Source organism: Eptatretus burgeri, chromosome 14 (assembly GCF_056783735.1).
Source record: "Eptatretus burgeri isolate ZD-2024b chromosome 14, Ebu_testis_v1, whole genome shotgun sequence".
In the NCBI taxonomy this organism is placed as follows: Eukaryota; Metazoa; Chordata; class Myxini; order Myxiniformes; family Myxinidae; genus Eptatretus; species Eptatretus burgeri.
This window is the reverse complement of record NC_140974.1, coordinates 41,397,295-41,417,831: the sequence shown is the minus strand read 5'-3', so window position 1 is coordinate 41,417,831 and position 20,537 is coordinate 41,397,295. Positions and strand designations below refer to the sequence as shown.

Here is a 20,537-nt window from a genome sequence, read left to right as displayed (position 1 = left end):
ATGGGTCTGAGTCTGATGACCTCGTCCTAGTGTTGAAGTTCCTCGCCAGGGAAATTGGGACGGGCAACGTTGAGGAACACCAATAAGCGTACATATGGATAAAACAGTCACGGCAATACACTTACATCAAATGGTGTAAGATTTGGTGATGCTCTGGAAATTATCGAAGAAAAGTGATCCTGTTCTTTATTAATCCCACGGCCTCAATGCTCAGAACTCTTTCCGATAACAACTAATAAGCAGGGAACGAGTACAAATGTAAGCACCAACACCACTCCAAACTCAAACGCCCAAATTGTACAAATGCTAATCATAAAAGCGTCATCGAATACGCAACGTTTTACAAACAAAAAAGAAGAAAAGTTTTCAAGGTCTTGTTAAAGCACGACAACTAAGGTGTGCAATAGACTGCATTAGGTAAGAAATGTACTCACATGGCAATGGTATAAAAATGAATAAATGTCAGCAAAATCTCTCATCAAACCAGCATTCAAAACAATCGTACACATCTCCAGTCTAAATACGATGACATCAATGCAGAAAGCACAAGAGGGGGAGGGGGGGGGTAATGACAATGACACCGAAACAATGATGAGGACCATCCTTAAGTATATCAGCCTATTGTGTGCTTCAATCATTTCCTTTGCTCAAAGTCTCAAGTTTTTTTAAAAAAAATTCACTCAAACAAAGGAGGATAAGGAGGACAGCTTGTTTCAGTTTCCTGCTTATGGCTTCCGTCCACAGAGTGAAACGTTTACAAGCACAGTATGCTAGCTTCTCTCCATAAATGCAACGGACCTGGTCCCCCCCCACCCCCCCTGCTACGTGCTAGTCTCACCTAGCTTGGTAAAGGCTAACGTGGCTGGCAACAGCATAAAGCAAGGCCCCAGGGAGCCGGAGAGGATTGCTACGAAGCACAGATAAAAGGCCGTCAACGCCACGCCCAGTTCACTGAGCTTTGCCTCGTTTTCCAAGCCCAGCCACCCAACTGTCAAATTTTGTGCACAGCTCAGCCAATGGCCTGCTGTCTTAAATCTGTCTTCTTTTCACTGTTCCTTGCTACAAGGTCTTGCTTAATACTTAAATAGACAATGTATATTCATTAGTGACAATGTACTCAACACACACTTAAATAGACCACATAATTACCCAACAGTACAAACATCACATGAGAAAAGTTCACAATAAGAGACAGTCAAGCGAGGCATAGGAGAGAGCGAGAGAAAAGAAAAAGAAACGAGAGAGAGAGGGAGCGAGAGAGAGAGAGAGAGAGAGAGAGAGAGAGAGAGAGAGAGAGAGAGAGAGAGAGAGAGAGAGAGAGAGAGAAAGAGAGAGAGAGAGAGTAGGAGAGCAGGTAGAGGGGTGATAAAGTGGTGGGAGAAGGGAGAAAGAGTGAAGAGAGTGAGACCTGGATAAGACAAGCTGCTGGTCAGCCTATTGAAACATGACGTTCAATCCTGCCAGACACATACATGCTCTCACAGTATCACTCCATAACGATCGACAAACAAACGATCCATTGTGTTTCTCTGGACAGCACCTGAAATGGCTGCAGACTCTGGAACTCCACGGCCTCACTGTGCCATAACTTTTTGTGCGAGGATCAAATAATCAAACTGACATCAAAAGCTTTCCTGAGTTGCACCGAGTTCATCACAGGATACTGGGCTCTCATACAGAGCTCCATGGAGTATGGCTCCACATTCTGGGCTTGTGCTCCTGCTTCCCACCATGCTCCTCTTGAGGTGGTCAAAAACTCGAAAACTCCCGAGGTAGATTCCCAACGACTGTTCCTCTCCCATTGGCAGAAAGTTGGTGGGGGCTCTTTATTTTACATCTGACCTTACTCTGCCTGACCTCATATCTCTGTGCTCTTCAAGCCACCACAAGTCGCACATATTACTGAAGAAATCCTCACCTGCTCACACTTCCAAAGTCCCGCTGGTTAAATTTCGATGACATAATTTGGCAAAGTCTGGTGTTGGCTTAGCAGTTGAGGTGGCTGGCTTGGAACCTTAGGGTCCTGAGTTCGAACCCCTATGAACTGTTGAAGTAACAACAGGTTAGGATGACTCAGCCTATCATCCTTCCGAGGTCAGCAAAACGAGTACCAGTGTACTGGGGTAATAACCATTTGAGGTCACCTGCGTTTGAGCCACAACCCATCCAGGACTGTACACCTTGCCAATGAAACTCCCTCGGCAGCCCTATGTGCCTTTATAGTACGAAAGGAATGGTATTTTTATTATATTTTAGCAAAATTGAGACTTCACTTCATACAAACAGCCACTGAGCTTTCAAGAAGTGACATCACTTGCTACAGCACATTGGGTACCAGCGACACCATCATTTATGGCATTGCTTTCTCTCCACACACAATGGGGCATTTGAGGGGGACATGGTCTTCCCCATGGATGTTATCATATCATTGTTTGTCCATGCTCCATCCTTTTGTAAATGCTGAGCATCAAGCAACAAAGAAGCACACACCATTTTTAGTCTTTGGTAGGACTTGGCCAGGGTCAAGTTCAAACCACCAACCTCCCAGCCTCAGAACAGACACACCAACCATTACACCACCGAATCAGTTTGATGCACAAAGGAAAAAAGGATGACTATGTAAGTATTGTCAAATCTTGATAGCAACCTGGATTTCAAGTTTGAGGTGCAACTCTTCATGAAATTGTCTTCGTTTGTGGGACCTTCTGCAGTCTTTTTGAAAAATAACCACTCATCCATGGTGGGCTATCTATTACATACCATACAGTTCCACATATTTACAATGTCTCATCAGCTTTACTAAAAATTGTTTTATTTTACAAGTTTTTTTGCATACAATTTTCACGGATTGAAATACCATCGAACGTGAGCTAAATTTGGGGTCCAACATGGATAACATATACGCAGCTTCATAGAGGTAGGCGGTTCTACAGAAGGACATTGGGTAGAAATGGAAAATTGTTCATTTATGAAACATTGGATAACAGACATCGGAGTTAAGGGAAATTGGATAACACCGAGATTGGGAAGCGGAGGGAGGAGGGAAGAAATAAGGATAACTTAAGGAATGAAGCAAATAATGAGAATGAAGCACCAAATTTGATACCCTGTAATATAACCTCAAGTTTGATACAAAGCTAAAAAGGTATTTTTCAGAATGTTTGCTATCAAATTTGGAGTTGAACTTCCCAGGTTTGTAAGATTACATCACATAAGGTTGAATTTATGTTTAGTTTGCTTCTGTTACCAGTATTAATCATAATAACTTGATCCTCCACAACTGTTGAACAACCCTTCCAAATCTTGTACAGGAGCACCAGCATATTTTCCCCATTGAATCGTCCTGTGGTTAAAATGCTAAAGTAGCATGACTGATATGAGACAAACTCGCAACACTGCATGTTCCTCCTCCTGACCTCACAGCCTCCCCCCTGAGCGCCTTGTAAAAGTGAAGTTTTAAAGCAAGCGTCCCCCAAAAACTTCACACAGGGATTTGGGGGTTTCATCTTTACGAGTTTCTCTTTTTACAGCTCACCTTGGGGGTGTGCATATATTATTACAGTTCAAGAAAAAAATGCCCCTGCCCCCAACTCCCTGCCAACGTATCGGCCCTAAATAAAAAAACTATGCTTTGGTTAAGGGCTCGATGTTTCCAACCTACTCTGAAATGTTTATTTTGTTTTTCTTTCCCAGTTACTTGATAAGTACCCTCCATCACAACCCACACCAAAAACATTACCTAATCTTCTATCATCCTATCTCTCACTCCCTCTGTGCTTTTATGTTTGATAACCTGCTAACGACATTCCAAAGACAAGTCTTTTGTCTAACAGAAGCACGCGTGGGCAGAAAGCATGCTATCGTCGCAGCCGAGCTCTATTTCGTTTCTTTTACAAAGGTGGTGACCTGGAGATGGTACACACGTTATATTTCAGCAGGAAATATATATTCACATAAATAAAGGAGTTACCAAATCAACCCTGCACCCCCCCCCCCTTCCATAGTAATGTGTAGCAGTGATAAAATGCTCAAACATTCCTTAGCAGCTGGATGATCTCTACCCAACCTCAATCAGAGCACCAAGACAGACTTTGCATTCAGCCATTCAAAAGTCACCCAAGTAACTACCTTTCTCCCACAGCCATAATTTTCAGGGTGATAGTTGAGCATTATTGCACGGCAGCAAACACAAGACTGAACAATAAATGGCCGCAGGCGGTAACTTTCATCGCTGCGCTGTAGAGAGGCTGAACTTGTGCAGAAAGTCCATTTGTTCACGTGCTTGCAGTGAAATGGTCAAGAGAAAAGAAATCGTTTTAACCAAGCACAGAAAAAGGTCCTTCAGCAGCAGCAAGGTCACATCAGGCAGCAGCATCAAGCTCAGCAAAAGGTCCTTCAGCAGCATCATGAAAACAAAAGTGGTTTACAATCCAAATTTTCTCAGCAATCAAAAGGAGGTGCTGAAACACTCCAACGCTTTATAAAAAGAAACTGGCACAATATCAATGCTTCACAACCTTACTGTTTCAGCTTTAATTAGCATGAATTACCAGGAAGGAGGAAAATTTGATCTCCACCAACCTAATGGCAGTAACATCAGATCGTTAGTTGAGAATGTGGTAAAACGAGGAGAAAAAAAAAATAATAAATCGAGCTTTTTTGTTTAATGTGTCAACAACTACAGCTCAGGTTATATTACAAGGATCTGATTTTCACTGCAATGATAAAAAAAACAATGACATTTAAAGCACCAAAACCTCCACATGTGTAATGCATAAAGGGTTCCAGAAAACAATGCCACAGGTGTTACCATAGAGATGTGAATCATCACCTTCATAAACACCAAAAACAGATATGTCACTGCCCTTTCCAGCTGCGTGAAGGCCAATCAGTGCCACCATGATGAAAATACGACAATCAAACAGAGTGGAGAGAGAGAGAGAGAGAGAGAGAGAGAGAGAGAGAGAGAGAGAGAGAGAGAGAGAGAGAGAGAGAGAGAGAGAGAGAGAGAGAGAGAGAGAGAGAGAGAGAGAGAGAGAGAGATGGATTTCAATCAGACATTTTTTATCGTCACACACACCAAGCTCTTTGAGATTCGCGAGGATAAGCTCCTGAAAAATGCCGTGAATGTTTGGGCATTGGTTATTTTATATATATATATATATATATATATATATATATATATATATATATATATATATATATATATATATATATATATATATATATATATACACACACATATATATATATATATATATATATATATATATATATATTTTTTTTTTTTTTTTTTTTTACATGGTTAGGCTTGTGGAAGAGCAATTACACAGAACAAATCAGGACACAACATAACAAAGGGAACAGCAGGAGAAAGGGTAAACAATAACAGCAGGACTTCGGCAGAAAGTAGATGGAGACGGACAAACAAGGGATGCAGGTAACGATGATGGGTAAGGGAGAATGCAAGGGGTGGACAATATGGATACATAATCAAAATTATGTTTGACCAGTTTGTGATTTTGTGAAGTTCTGTGGAGAGGGAAGAGGCTGCTGCCTGGCTGTCAGAAGGGTGAGAGATGTCACGGCAGAGAGTGGAGTCATCAGCAAAGAGATAAAGAGGATTTTCTGGAGAGTCAGTGAGATAATTGAGGAGGATTAGGAATAATATGGGGCCAAGAACACTGCCTTGGGGGTACTTCAACCTTGACAGGGAGAGGAAATGAAAGGGTCCTGTTGAGAGCCACACATTGAGTACGAGTGGGGAGGAAGTCAGTAATCCAAGAGTGGAGTTGGACTTGGATTCCATAGTCAGACAGTTTGGAGAACAAGGCAGGATGCCAGACTGCATCAAAAGCTCGAGATATGTCCAGAGAGACGACCCTGATCTCATGTTTGATATTGAGGGCCTCCATCCATTGTTGGGAGAGTAGAAGCAGCACGTCCAAGTCAAGGGTTGCCAGACACATCTCCCTCTTTTCAGGTGCAAAAGCAACAATTCAGGTGCAGTTGGGTACAACTGGGAAGGATTGGTACAGAGAGGGAGGGGTTAGGGACACAAGATTTTGAAGCAAATACAGAAGTGAGGCATTCAGTCCTCTCCCAAGTAGAGGTAACTCTCTGAGGCAATGGCACATAACCTACAGTGGTCCTGAGACAGTTATTTCATGAGTATTTGTTTTAGATAGCCCTTCCCTTATGTCTAGTGGGTTTATGGGACAGAATGCGTTGCGTGGACTTTTTAGGCAGGTCTTTATTCTCATTTTCTCCATATTTTACTTCGCATTCACGACCCCTCTATCATGCAAGTATGCAGGCATAGCAACAGGCAGCTCATTTGCATACGCGTGCAATTTCGTATTTAAACCTCATGCCATTACCCAACGGACACCTCACCTCAACCTTCTCCAGACTCGAACTACAACGCTACAATCCTCATACAACCACCACAATGCCTTCCTAAAAATCCCAACACCATTGGACCACAGCTTAAGCTCACTTACCATCGCCATTAACCACCACAACCACGACGCCTCAACCACCATGCCATAACCAACTGCTGTGTTGCCATCACTGCCACCACTGCCATCACTCAGCCACTATCACCAACACTGCCTTTTGGGACCAATGGAACAAGGGAGTGGCCCCAATGATTATATTTTAGATGCTCGGGTCTGGACGTTCTCGCATTAGCTTGAAGCAGAAGAGTGCGCCAGATGCCAGTCAATGTCGGGTGGATAGCCCTAGCGTTCTGCTCAATTATGGCCATCATTGGGTGTCCGGCACGTGTTTGTGGCCGGAGAGCACAACCAGGTACCTTACCCCATGTTAACTTCGGAGCTCCATCGCGTGGCCAGATACAGAGCGACTGAGGCCATTTACAGTGTCAAATCCTTGCCTGGGCAGGGTCAAAGCCATGGTAAGCATCTGTGCACCAATGGAGTGGGAGCTGGGGGCAGGGAAATGGCTATAGTCTACCCGTTCCGCCTCCCAAACTCCACCCCTGCCGAGGTATCATAAAAGAGAGCTTTGCTTTCTGGTTCGCTTTCTCTCGTCTTGCCCACCCTCTCGTCTCTTGTCCTTGGGGTCACGGAGTGCAGCGTAACAAGCGGGACGAACAGAATGGGACAGACTGGAGAGCCAGGCACCAGATAGCATGCAGTTTACTCGATGAGTAATTACACAAAGAGACCTCTTACACTCACAAGTAGGACTATCTTCTTACACGTTATTTGCTTCATTTCCAAACACCCCCCCCCACCCGGACCCACAGCTGTACATTTTCCTCTTCAGACATTTCACCTCACTGCACGGCACCACACACATCACACCTCCTACGACCACGCACAATAAACACCCTCAGTTTTCCTCCCCCCTTCCCTCTCCTCAGCGACTGGGTTGCGTTGGTCCATCGACCTCGCCTGGTAAATAAGATGTCGCAAACACCTCGTACTTTCTCTCTTTCTCTTGCTTTCTGATTCCTCGGGTATGCGTATGGTGGCGCCAATCATGTTAGTGTAAATAAGAGTGTGTAAGTTCTTAATAACTGGTTAATTCTGCACTGTCTTGTTCCTTTGTAAATGCTTGCATGTCCTTTTGCCTTGCCCGCTTGTAATAAGCCTGATTGGTTTAAATGTACTCAGTTTGTCAGGTCTTTTCCTCCATTCATCCAGCATAGTCTGCATGTAGTGCTAGCCGGGAAGTTCTACCCCACGTGATTTGCTCGTTAGCCGGTCTGTACTTGGCAGCTCGGCTCTGCTGTGCCTGATCAGGTAGGTTAAATGAGAGTACGCATCGAGGGCACGAGACCCCCCCCCCCCTTAGTGCAGCTGTCCACAGGTAAGGTATCCACGCAAAGTAGTGAAATCCTGCCAGGATTGGCGGTACCAATTAGCGCACGTGGTTGATTAGCAACCCGTCAGTGAGCGGAGTTATCCATGCTCGGTGGCCTCAGAACCGGGAGTTCGGAAGGAACTCGAGTGCTTCCCCTCATGGTGAGCCTCGAACCCCGGATCTGTAACAATATATTTAAGCAATAGAATCACCAGCAAGGCCTGTGCTCTCATGCTGGGAACCAGTCAAGTGAATAATTTAAAAAAATTCAACTTTTCTGCAAATAATGGAATTCATTACCCAATAAGACAGCAACACCATCATCATTCTTCTGTACGTTTTCTTTAAAAGTTCAGCAAATTTTACCATCCAGTGATGCATCTTTCATTAAAAGGTAAAGTATGCAAGTGTTATAAAAAAAAAAGAATCCATTGTGAGCAAAGATATTTAGAAACAAAACTTGCTGTATGCTGGCGAAAGGAAAGAAACAACTTGGAGTGCGGAAAGATTATAGTGAGGCACGCGTGCTGTGGCAGCAAGAGAAAGGGAAAGCGAATTAGTTTGATCTCAATATGCAGGCATGTTTAGGCCAAATGGCTGTTTCATGCTCTGATTTTCCTAAAGGTACATGCAGATAGCGGGTTTTGCAAAATGAAGACTCTGGCAGGTATGGGGTGCAGGTGGAGGATCATGACCCGTGGTGCCTGCCGCACTCCTTCCTCGCTAATTAGCGCCAAGCGAACGGGAGAGTGGTAACACGGTGAGCCAAACCTGCCTCTCGAGCTGAACCCTATTCCTTCTCTCCCATTTCGAACTTTAAACAAGTCATTTGAAGAAGCAAATCCCCCATCCCCTTTCCCACCCCCCCCCCCCCACTCTGCATTTCTTGCTTTTAACTCGTGTAATATTATCCGACACCAAATCGTTGCCTCGATCGATTATGATGATTACAGCCACACAATATACAACATAGCACAAATGCCGCATGATGTGGACACGTACAATCAATAGACAACTGTATGTACAATAAAATGAAGGGACATGTGTTTAACAAGTGACAAACATGTACGAGTACAAGTGCCACAACAAAATTGCAAGAGCGAAGCCCAAGCAAGGCAATCCACAGAACATGGACATAGATAGAAAACATCTGCCCCATCGGTGCAAACGAACTCGGTGGAGCGACACACAACACGCACAGGGAGCAATTAAAATAGTGCACAGCAGCAGCGCCGTCTCCAGACATGAGGTCCGTGCCCCATTCCCATCGCTCTGACTCGCCCCTATTCGGATAACATCCCCTTGGGTGATTTGGCAGAATCTAGCGGGATCACAATCCCGATGCGCAAAGACAGCTCCTTTCCGAGTTTGGTCAGGCAAGTGACTTTTAAGGACGAAGCAGGGTTGTTGCAAACACGTATGCCAATGTGGGAATGGGGTTGGTCCCCCCACTCTGATTGGGATATTACGTGAACTATTTGAATGAGAACATGTGCGATATGAGTGAAATAAACACCTGCATGTACATTTGATGTTCCACAAGGATTTCAAGATAAAACTTGAACCTAAATATTGTCCACTTACAATAATTGATTTAAAAAATTAAATACTTATCATCTTTCTTCAGGTGAGAAGACCAGAGATACTGGACATGTACAATCATAGTTCCACATTTCCGCGCTCGTGTAACAGTAACTAATGGCAATCCCACGTGCATGAGGAAAGGTAACATATTATAAAGGAATGTCAGATAACAAAAGTTTGCCAATTCATCAACGACACATTTCCATCCACTCGTACAGCCGTAAGGTGCTCAGACATATAAATGTCATCGCAATTTTTGTGAAATAAGCTCATGGAATCATGGGCACGTGAAAAAAAAAAACTAAAGATGGGATGATACGAAGGGGAGAAGGCATTCAAAGGCACTGGATAGAATACTGTGGCATTTTAAAATGAGAAGAAAAGAGGAACAGCGATTGGAAGAGTCGAAGGATTATCCGACAAATCATCTTATAATCTGATAATGCAATGGAGATTGAAGAAAGGGAAAAGCACCTGTAGTGGATGACATGTCAGCTAAAATTATAAGAACAATAGTGGAAGAAGGTATTGAGTGTATGCACGGACTCTGCAACAATCATCATCTTGCACCATGCTCTATACAGAGCATCAGATCTCCTGAAGCAGCTTCTTGGCGAGGGTTACGATCCTGGATGGAACGCCACTCTGACACAAGATACTCAACGGAGTGTGCAGGAAGGTGCAATTTGTTCAGGTTGCCGGTGAGAGCTTGCCGCGACTCTTCGCGAAGGCTACGGTAAGATATTTAAAGGTCCACCGAATCATAAAAACTAAATAAATATTTTTTTGATGTAATTATATTGATTTTTAAGTAATAAAGAACTGAATGTGTTTTTTTTTTTAATTGCCATACTTTTTTGAGGTTATACAGTTAAAAAAGCAAACCCAGCAGGTATTGCCCATACAAATTTCCAGATAAACTGCCATGATGTAATCAAGGGGAAGATTCTCAGCAAGCAATGGATAATTGGACGCACAACTCACTTCAGACTTGTCAGAAAGTGAAATGGATGAATAATTTTCTGATCAAGAATCCTCAGGTTACGACGATAGTCAAAATCATTATGTAGAAGGTGCTGTAAGACCGTACTACATGAATGAACCTGAGGTCGAGATGACATGCCGGGTTATTGCGATATATGATCGCCATTTTTGGGGGGGGCCGGGCCATTCGAACGTAAAAGGACACCAGAAAACATTAAAATCTTCGTTTCAAGGTATTTATTCAAGAAAAGAACAACGATTAAGTGTTACGTGAAGCCATATGTATTCTTTAAAGCAAACATGATTTTTTTTCATTCTGTGGACCTTTAACATCGACCAATGATAGCAGACGGGGCGACCAGTTTAACATCCATCCAAAGGACAGCACACACATTCATACCTCGTCCTGCATGTGAAGTACCAGGATGATAATATAATACAAGTTCCCTCACAAGGAGCTTTAATGCAGGAAGAGTTCATTCGGCCCATCAAGCCTGTACTATTAATGCCAACCTATGATTGTTCGTCCATGCTCTATCTTTATAAAATGCTGAGATTCAAGCAAGGAGGCAGCACCATTTTTAAAGTCTTTGGTATGACTCGGCCGGGGTTTGAACCACCGGCCTCCCAGACTCAGAGCAGACGCTCGAACCATTACACCACCGAGTATTACAGTTTATAGCTGGGCCGAGATTCGAACCCCAGGTAGACAGCTCAGGAGTGAGTGTGCATACATTTGAGCTATCCTGCCAGCCCCTTTGCAACAAGACTTCTTTTTCTTGCATATGGCAGCTTGGTTGCCGGGTAGCTCTCATTTTGCTGGGGCATGACTATGCCGCTGATGCTGTGCCACCATACAAGTACACTGGTACTCATTTCACCGACATCAGAAGGATGACAGGCTGAGTCAACCCCACCTGGTGTTAATTCAGTGTAAAAAACGGAGCTCAAACTCAGGACCCGAAAATCCAAAGACAGCCACCCTAATCACTAAGCCAACACAAGGTGAGCAACAAGACTTGGAAAACATTAAAATAGTGTGTTATATATCATTTTTAGCCCTATCTCTCAATGGTGAAGAATCACTTTCAAATTCTAGTATCTGTATCCAAAGCCAGATCTTCACAAAAATCTAATCAATTCATCCTTGTCATACACACAACCTGCCCACCAAATTTCATACAAATCTGTCCACAACTTTTTGAGATATCCTGCACACAAATAGACAGACAGACAGGGGTGAAAACATAGCCTCCTTCCAGGCAGAGGTAAAAATGGTAGAATTTTTGAAGACACTCTGCTTTTCACCCTCCAGCCCCCCCCCCCCGCCATCCCCAACTTCTTTCCACCTTTTTCACTCATTTCTCAACTTCCCTCCCAACCAAATAATTACATCTCTTGCTTCCTCCACCACCACGACCACGTCGACATAACATGCAGATATACGATAATGGACACAAGTAATGGAGAGTGATTATTGCAATGATGTACCAACAGAATGTAAACAGTGAAGTGGTAATATTTTTAACATTCACCTCTCTGAACCGATTATCAGAAACCTGCTGATGCACAGTATAGCAATCAAGACAAAAGCAAAGCCACTTATTCACAAGTACAGATGAGAAATGGATGTGAAAACATTGTGCCACACCTGAGGAAGCAAAGACAGCAGCGGCTCAAAGAAGAGAGACGGCAGAACCCGAACCGTTGCTTCCCATCCAGGTCCGTAAGCACGAAGGTAAAGTTTTGACCAACGAGTCCACTGCTCACCCTGGTGACCACGGAACCAGAAGTCCACAGTAAACATGGTAGGAGGAGGAAGAGTTAGCATTTTCAATCGATGGTAGAAAATACACTTTTCTCCGCAAAATGCAGCAACTCAAAATTTCAACACAAATATCCTCAACCTTAAAGAAATTAAGTCAAGATAAGATGTTTACAGCGATTTTTCTTTTGGATTTCTTCCTAATGATCAAAACTATTGATTTGATCAGAGCTATTTTAAAAACCATAACATGTATGTATATCACAAATCCAAGTTCAAAATGCTCAGTAATGAACAGCACGACAAGAATGGAATACGAAGCACAAAAATGTACCTCCCTCTGACCTTCTCTCAGATTTGAGGTGTCCATCCATTGATGGAAAAACAGGAGGAGCATGTCCAAGGTGGAATAGTCAGGATAGACACCAAATAGGTGTCAGCGATCAAGGAGTTTGAGAATGATAAGTTTCTGAGTTGTTTAGTTAAACTGCTCTCCGTGACCTTTTTGTATACATAAATGATTCATCTTATCCTAATGTGAAGGTGACAAGCAAGTGTAAAACATGATCTTGGCATCAAAGGAGCTCTCCATCATTCTCCTGCTGGTATCAACAGAGAAGGTGTCAGTCAGTAAGGCCTGAAAATGGCCCTGCACTGAATTTCTTCAAAATTCCGTGGATGTAACCCACTGATGAGCTGTACAAATGAATAAAGTAAAATGTTTGCTTGAAATGTTTTTCCTGGTACTTATAAACCCCGAGTTATTAAGATGCTCAAACTCGTAAAAAAGCAGCAAACAAGTTAAAGTGTTCTTTAATATTCACTTATGAACAAATATTTGAAGGAAACTGCCACAATAACTAAATACTGGACACAAGGAGTTATTTTGGAGTCTTACAGCAGTTGTTTCTTGGGATGTCAAACAAAACAATTTGAACAATGTCAACAAGATGTTGAATGTGTCTTAAAGGGGAACCCAAATGCAATTTTTCTTTTTCTGAAAACTATTGGGAATCATTAGTCATGGTCTAATTAAATATTATTTTGCCAATCAGAGAGTGTCCAAAAAAAGCCCTCGAGTGTCGATTTTTTATTTCGCCAGTGACTCACGATAAGAGCCCACCTTGATCCAAATGGTAGATTACATGGAGAAACAGTGTAGGTCGAGATCTGATTCCGATACCGATTCCACCGTCATTAACAACACTGAAGGTTCTCAGGATGTTGAAACTGATCATTAGGATTTTGAAGGAATGGTTGGAGACAAAATTAGTAATAGACACGCTTTCGGGGGAACTTTGGAGCTGAATCGTTTTTGAGCCTTGTGCACGTGATTCAGAGGAAGAAGGCGGAAGTGTTATTGAAGATGAAAACGCTGGTCACATGTTCACTTCATCTCGGTTGGGTTTGATGTTCCGTTCAATTGTTGCCTAATAAGGGAGGGATTTTGTTTCAATTGATAAATCGGTTTATATATTACTCGAGCATAAATATCTCTCATCGCTCGACAGCACGGACACTGCCCAGCCATACTTGGACATTGCAGACAAAATGGGTGATGAATACTTTGCGATCAGGTGTCTTGTATGTTATGGGATCATCCTGTTTTATACTTTCCCCGGATGCCATTCATGTCCGTGTCCCACCTTCATGTCTGTCAGGTGTCGATGTCTCGCCACAGTGGATGAGGGAGTGTGGGGGGGGGGTTGGGATGGTGGTGGGTATTGTTAGGGTGATGATTAATGGGGGATGGTGGAGGGGGGAGGCATGCGGTGGTAGTGGGTATTGTGGTGGTGATGGTGGTGGGTATTGTAACCACAAGTTCTAGCTATCTCATCTCTGTTGTTTCATAACAGTGTTCTGTAACATGTTCTAACTCCAAAAGCAAACATATTGTAGGCCTGATCCACACGTGGGTATTCGGACAAACCTTGCTCAATTCCTGCGAAACTTCAGGTGTTTTGGCCATTGGTGTAGCATGAACCCATCTGGTTTGTATACCTATACAAGCACCAAGGACACATCTACTCAGCATATTTGTGGAAAATAGAAAATTATTTGCCATTTGAGTTAAATTGTTCTGCAATGTAACCCGTACACAGCATGGATCTGGTGTACTATGTACGGGTTCTTGGTAGGACGTCATGCCTTATCTGAATAAGATTTCGACTTTTAACTGCAAATTTACCTACTTTACAAATCGAAAATCGGAAAAAGACAAATCATATCTATTTTGTATGGTATCAAAACATAGATTTGCATCGAGGTGGTCTGAGCATTTGAGTTCCACTTTAAGGATCAAACTTCCACCACCTGGCCATTTTTTATGCCCGACAAAGCCCAGAAATTGTAAGAAAGAAGCCACATATGCACAGCGTCCAAAGAACGATGGCTCTTACTTAGCAGTGGCAGTATCTAGTGAGTGGATGAAAGTACCTATATCTGTTTACTCTTGTATGTAAAAACCTGCTTCTTACAATACTAAGCACACAGGAGCAGCTGGCTTCCAACATAACCTACATCTCCTTTGCAGAAACAAAAGCAGCTTCTTTTCAAGGTCTTCACAATTCCATACCCCAATCCCCAATCCTTTCTCACCTACATATGACATAAATCTATATCGCCTTCTCTCCCCTTCCACCTACCTATTCAAAATCTCCTTTGTCTACTATAGCTGTTCTATGTCCTCTACCTCCACCCTTCTCTTCTTTTTCTCAATATTCTATTTATTCATTAATGCTCAGCCTTCTTCCTGACATATGTAATACCTAAATGACCGAAAATCGGCTTCCACTGCTTTCAGCTTCGACGCCACTTCTAACCGAACAGCCAACATTATAAGTTGGCAACCCTTGATAGAGAGATACGACTCAGAAAAAGAGTATAAAACTGTTTTGGTGAACTTAAACTGTTAAAAATAAAAATAAATTCTCAATCATCATCAGCACTCTCCCAGGCAGCATGGCCTAGAGGTACACACACTCACCTCTCTAAGCTGTCTAGCCTGGTTTTGAATCCCGACCCAGCTATTTACTGTCATCCCGGTGTTTCATAAGTAGGGCGATTCATCATTGAGTGTGCTGGCCCTCGGATGGATGTTAAACCGTGCATCCCGTCTGCCAGGATGAGTTGGTGTATGTTAAAGATCCCATGGTGTCCTTTGCAAAGAGTATGTGAGGTATCGCTAGAACTATGAACAAATTACAAATTTCAGTCCTAACCTCCAGAGGGCATACATCAGCGGCACAGCCTCGCCCTCAGCCAATGATGCTACCCCGCAGTTTTGTATTGCATGTGGAATAAGAAGAAGCACTCTCCCAGATCAGGTTGGAAATTATTCTACGTAAAATTCCATCATGCTACTTCTCAAATCGAAAACTAGCTGAGTCAAAGGTGGTGCTGCCTGAAAAAAAAGAGCATTGTATATATGGTAAACATTGCCAGAAATATACTAAATAAGCATCCAATCAGATGTTTGAACATTTGTATTGAAGTGAAAATACAATCAATTGAGGTTTGTGATGAAAAAAGTGATTGTATTATTTGTTTGTTCAATTTAAGTCTAAAACCTTGGAAATTGAATTGCATTACAAACAGGGCCTAGTTATCCTTCCAAGTAGCATTTGCTTTCTTTTTACAAGAATGAGACACAGTTCCAAGACATGCCAAAATATACATTTATTTTTTATATGATTAGTAAGAAAACAAGTAAATGTATTTTGTTTATGTGTGTGTGCCTCTCATTCATATCTCAGAGTATATTGTTCATACAATTTTTTTGAATACCCGAGGTAATTTAATATTGCACTAATAGCAATTGCTAACAAAATGAGATTTCTTATTTGTCACTTTAGACAATAAAGAAAAACAATATGGGATCAAAAAAGAAAATGTTAATAATAAACAAAACAATGACAAATGGTAGGATGATAAACAAACAGCACGTTCTGAGAAAGAGGTCGCAGGAAAAAGGCAAAATCACAACTTTCAAGAGTAAAAAAAGAAAAGAAAAATACTCAAAAAGTGCATTCGAAGAAATGAAACAATGATCAAAAGAGAAATGGACCAATGGTCATGTCGCTTAGCTGTGCCAGACCATCGAAACATATGGTGCATCGGAATAAATTCATTGACTCCAAGATGACCCATTGAAAACTTGACTTCAGTACAGGCTTGATATATTGTTAATATGATGACAAAAACTAAATCAGCAACATTCACCAAAATATTGTGCTTGATTTTCCATGTTTGATCATATGTAATTTGACGATGACCCAATTCAAACAGGAGTTGAGGGACGGCTTGAACAAACGTGAGAATGGCTATCATGCAAGAATCCCAACAAGGAACCTCGTAAGAAAGGCTTTGGCTGTGTTTCATCAAAATGCCACCATTGATTTTAAGGAATTTCAATTATTAATGGAGATGGACAGACTATTGCAAGGACAGATGGAAAAAAAAACAAGCAAGCACAACAGTGTGTGTTTTCCATAACATCGTTCTGGGATCAGTAAAGAAAAGTAGACATAAGACAGACTTTTGAGAATAGAAAATGAAATGGCAGGTGCGATGCGACAGGGGGAGCGTTAAGGACGATGGAGAAGTGTCAAGAGCAAGATCCATCATGGTGGCTGTTGTTTGCTTGGACTGAGACTTCAGAAGCAATGTCAAGTTTCAAAAGCACAAACCAGTGTTTAAAAGAAAGAAAGCAGGCATCCATTTGGGAACAGTACTTGGCTTTTCCAACTCATTGCTGCAGGAGGCAACAGCTGGCTGCTCTCCATCTAGCTGCTGCCAAAATCCTTTGAAGAGCATTTAAGCTCCACATGAGATGATGAAATGCATCACAAGCTATTCAGCCTGGTGATTGACTCTTTGCAAGGAAAGGCCATTTGGGAGAGAAAAGTCTCCAAGGAAAGTTGTGGCAATTATTTAATGTTTATTTCCTACAAGGTCCCAGGCTCATTTTACAAGAAACAAAAGTATTAGCATGATGAACAAATTCCATGTGTGTACCTACTTTTCTTGACTCGAAGTAATCGGACTGCAATTCGAGAGGTGGCTGTTTTGTTTGTTGGGTTGTTTGTTTGTTTTACTCATATGTGTTCTGAAACCATTCAATGGAATGAGTTGAAAACTGGTGGTTGTACTCGAGGTGTTCACGGGAAGGTTTCAGTGCCGGGAGTAAATAAATTAACAATCCCAGGGGTTCAGAGTGGGGGGAGGACCACGATTACTTCCATGTATTAAATGTGTATCGTGGAGCGTCACTTCTGGTGGGAGAGGGTATTGCAAGTCACCCATCAATCACCATGGGGAAATTAACTGAATGGATGGGTTCTTCACTGGTCATAGTATAATTCAAGAAGTGTCTGTTTGTTAGTTAGTTTGACTTCGGTGCACCCTGAAGTGCTGGACGAAACGAGTTGAAAACTGCTGGTTGTACTCGGGGTGTTGATGAGAAGGTTTTGAGCAGTAAAAAAATTACTAGTCCTGTCCTGTTAGTGATGAAATGGCAGGCTTATTAAACAGGTGTTTTGCTTCAACTTTTACACAAGAACAGTCAGGAGAATTGCCAATAGCTGAGAGTATCTATAAAGGAGGTGAGAAAGGGCTTTTGCAGAAGATCCAGGTTGGAGTGGAGGAAGTAAAGGAACAGCTCAGTAATCGAAGAGTAGATAAGGCTAATATGCACCCGAGAGGATTGAGAGAATTGGCTGAGCAGGTAAGCGAGATGTTAACAGATATTTTCAATCGCTCACTGGAGTCAGGACAGGTACCGGAGGATTGGAGAGCAGCAAATGTAACATCATTATGTAAGAAAGGATCCAGAGAAGAATTGGGAAACTGTAGACCTGGAGACAATAATTGGGGACCAGATGAGGAACCATTTAAATGAATACAAACTAATTAAAGGTAGTCAACATGGGTTTACCAAAGATAGTTCCTGTCTAATAAATCTTTTAGAGTTCCATGAAGCAGTTTCTGATTGGGTTGGATGAAGGAAAGGCAGTGGACATCATATCTCTCGACATTCAGAATGCATTTAAGGTACCACATCGGAGGTTGTCAGCCAAAGTAAGTGCTTGTGGAGTGGAAACTGGCTTAGTGATTGGAAACGAAGAGTGGCTGTGAGTGGGAGGATGTCTTGCTGGGAGGATGTAAGTAGTGAGGTACCTAAGGGATAGGTACGAGCCCATTTAATTATTATTCATAAATTACAAGAATTTGGACAGTGGTGTTGAGAATAGGCTTTTCAAATTTTCGGATGACATGAAGCTTGGAGGTAAGGAAGATAGCAGAGAGGGATGATCAGATTCAGGAAAGTATTCTCTCATAGTTCATAGGTAAGAGAGATACTCTCATAGTATAATTCTACTTATTTTGTTTCGTTAAGTTTGCTGTGTTCATGTAAGCAGATATACATTGCGAGTGTTGAGATAGGTGCCGAATACATGTGATTTTCCAACTTCTACATTCTAATTTACAGCCATTTCGCGCACATCACAGTGCCAACATGCTTTCCCGCCTTTTTCTCCACAAAAACTCAGTGCACAACGCTTTGGCCTCTCTTCCAAAACCTCCTTACAATTCTCCGCAAATCACCTCGAACCGGCTTCGAACCAAATTGTCACTGGGATTGGGATAATGAATGCGCCAATCACGAGCAGAGAAGAGGGTCCCACCCTGAGCCGACATTCCACCAATAAGAAAGGTGGCGGGATGCGAGGGGACAAGGTGGACCAGAGATAAAAGGGGGAGCACATAAACAGTCGAAGCTGCTCGAGGTAGTCAGAGAGAGAGAGAGGGAGAGTCAAAAGGAGAGCCTGAGCAGTCTGGGTTCTCGCCCTTCTGGTTTCATCTGCCCTTCTGCTTCCGTTCCCTTTTGTTCTTTTACTTTCATTTCCTCTCACACGTTGCACCTTCTGCTCCTGCACACATTCGCCTTTCATTCCATTTGCTGCATTAAAATTAACTGGCTTTGTCACCGGACCCCTTCGCCTCGTCGATGCCAAGCAGTTCCGCCAAAACCTGCACAGAGTTTATGCATAAAAGCAACACTATAGGGCATGTGGAGAGGCGTGGCGCATTGGCAGTATGGAGGGCGGGACCAGAGTGGAGCATAGGGGTCTGGATTCGCGGAAACATTTGTAACAGAACTATCTGGCGGTGCCAGGTCAACTGAGTTAGCACAAGGTGTGCAGGGTCTCGACTCATCCCCATCTTCTTCTTTGTCTTTCTCTCCATCTTCCTTTGCCCATCTCTCCCTTCCATGTCAAATGCATGATTGGCACCAATGTTCGTGTTAAAGTGCTAAGTGACTGCCTGAGGCATCCAATGGTGCAAATGTTTGCATCGGGGATAAGTGGGAATGTAGACGTGCTCTGTAAATTCGTGCTTGTGAATTTCATCTGTAAATACATGTATTGGTTAATAAAGCCCTGTTTGGGAAGAATTAGTGTCCCGACTTATCCTGTCTGTTCCGATTGCAGCACAATGCCATCTGGGGGTAATTACCATGGCTAAATGGGCTATAGATTGCAGGAAGCAGTGCGAAACCTTGGTTCAGCTCAGCTAATTAATTAACATTGTTTAGGCAGCTGCCGGTACGAGACTCTATCCATGACGATCATCTTACCGGTGAGGGTGCGCAATGTTCGGTGTGGGGAGATGGCCAGATACGAGCAAACCGGATGGCATTTGTGGTCTTTGAAGACTCACCGCCATTTTTGGAGTTATCGAGAGGCTCGGCCATAACAATACTTTAGTGGATTGTGCAAAAGATTGGCAGATGCAGTTTAACATAAAGGAAAGCAAGGTGCTCGGGATGGGTAGGCATAATGAAAATAGAGATTACATGATGCAACTGGCATTGGAGTGTGTCACACAAGAGAAGGATGTGTGGGGTGTTGATAGATATGGGGGTCAATCAGACAGCATCGTGCCACACATTCTGGGTCTCACTATCTGCCATGATATTTCCTGGGAAAGCCACATTTCCAACCTGGCCTCCAAAGCCAGTCACCGACTGGGCATTCTCCGACGTGCAAAGTCCTTCCTCGGCCCACCTGAGCTCCTGACCACATATAAAGCTTTCGTCCGCAACCTGATGGAGTACTGCCCTTCCCTCTGGGCTGGTGCTCCTGCCTCTCACCTTTCTCGGCTTCACGCTGTGGAAACCAAGGCATTTTGGATCATTGGTATCTCCCGCGGTGACGCTGAGTCTTTGGGCCTCTCACTCTCTCACCGCAGCAGGTCATTAGTCTTTCTGTCTTCAACCGTCTCCTCTCCGGTCTCGCCCGCCCCTGCTCTGTCGGCGATATCCCCCCCCCCCATATTTTCGCAGGACACACAAGGTCCGCCAGCAACC

General features: G+C 43.0%; 1 protein-coding gene across 3 annotated transcripts in view; it reads right to left on the bottom strand.

The window, feature by feature from the left end:
* LOC147013030 (DENN domain-containing protein 1B-like) overlaps positions 1-20,537 on the bottom strand; it is a 251,978-nt gene that overhangs the window by 134,984 nt on the left and 96,457 nt on the right. For all 3 annotated transcript variants that reach the window (XM_085854485.1, XM_085854484.1, XM_085854486.1), the window contains one exon: positions 12,053-12,172. In XM_085854485.1, the coding sequence (XP_085710611.1) occupies positions 12,053-12,172 (120 nt within the window). The remainder of the gene's footprint in view (positions 1-12,052; positions 12,173-20,537) is intronic.